This window comes from Gavialis gangeticus, unplaced genomic scaffold (assembly GCF_001723915.1).
Source record: "Gavialis gangeticus isolate Ggan-Ray unplaced genomic scaffold, GavGan_comp1, whole genome shotgun sequence".
Lineage (NCBI taxonomy): Eukaryota > Metazoa > Chordata > Crocodylia > Gavialidae > Gavialis > Gavialis gangeticus.
Genome location: NW_017728997.1, coordinates 5,096,244 through 5,097,445, shown reverse-complemented (window position 1 = coordinate 5,097,445; position 1,202 = coordinate 5,096,244). Strand labels below are relative to the sequence as shown.

The following is a 1,202-nucleotide window of genomic DNA, read 5'->3' as shown; positions in this document are numbered from 1 at the left end:
AAAAAAAAAAAAAAAAAAAAATCAACTGCAGTCCTAATTTTAGGCAGATGAGGTCAGGAGCTGCCCTGAGTTTGTTTGACGCAACTCAGTAGGTAACAGGGTTGGAGAAGTAAACTGAAAAGGATTTAGGCTGTTACCATATGTTTTGGCAAATCGTCTATGGGGAGTGAAAGCAAGGCATGCTTCAGGCCAGATGAACCTGTAGAAGTGCTGTAGTATTCTGAATTGGCCCACACTAGCTGTGTGGTTCGTGCTATGTGACTACAGCCTGGCTAGCCAGCAGAGACTGAGTTAGGGCTGTGTACACCAAGCTCCTGGAACCATACTGCGATTGGCGTATTTTTTTTTTTGCTTTCCTTCACCCAGAACAATGCCTCAAAATTACTGTTGGCAATCATGGAGAGCAGGCACGACAGTGAAAACGCAGAAAGAATACTCTACAACATGAGGCCAAAAGAACTGGTAAGTGCCGCTTGTTATTTCCAAACATCAGCCTGTCTTTACTTTGGTTGGCAGCCTAGCAGGAAGCCATGGTGGTGGTAGATGGGTGACCTACCGCTTACAGAGTAAACTCTAGTGCGGGTGTCATAGGTCAGCAGGAAGTGATCTACAGGACAGACCACAAGGTCATTGAGAGAGCTTTTCAGGATTTGATTGAATGGGCATGATAACTATTGGCCACAGGCGCACTTAGCTTCCAGGCACAGTTAAGGAAGCAAAGCAGAGTGCCTTCAAGTATACAATAAAGCAAAGGAAGCATGAGAATCTGTCATTAAATATTTGAGCAAGATACTGATGAAGAATCAGAATATTTCTGAGTAGCTTTTATAATACCGTAAACTTTAGCAACCTCTCGGGCCTGTTAATATGTTAACAAACAAAAGCATAAGCCAGGAAATCCAAAGTCCAAGCTGAAACTCTGTCAGCTTGTCCCATCGTGAATAGCTATGGCAGGGGCCAAAGATCAGTGCATGACGCAACGTACCACGAGTGCTCTGTTATCCAGGAACAACAGGGTGAGGTGAGGATAGAGTTTCAGCCTTTACTTGAGCTCACCTTCCAGTCAGTCAGATGGATCTGATGTCGACAAAATATGACAGCAGAAGGCAGCTGTAAAAAATCTGCTGTAACTTGTTCTGTTGAGAATTGTGTTATCTGAAGTGAAATAAATGTGACGTTCCCTTAGATGAGAATGGGGTAGA

General features: G+C 43.8%; 1 protein-coding gene across 2 annotated transcripts in view; it reads left to right on the top strand.

Annotated features, from left to right (window-relative positions):
- ITPR1 (inositol 1,4,5-trisphosphate receptor type 1) overlaps nucleotides 1-1,202 on the top strand; it is a 327,597-nt gene that overhangs the window by 281,264 nt on the left and 45,131 nt on the right. For both annotated transcript variants that reach the window (XM_019504707.1, XM_019504708.1), the window contains one exon: nucleotides 367-462. In XM_019504707.1, coding sequence (XP_019360252.1) covers nucleotides 367-462 — 96 coding nt within the window. The remainder of the gene's footprint in view (nucleotides 1-366; nucleotides 463-1,202) is intronic.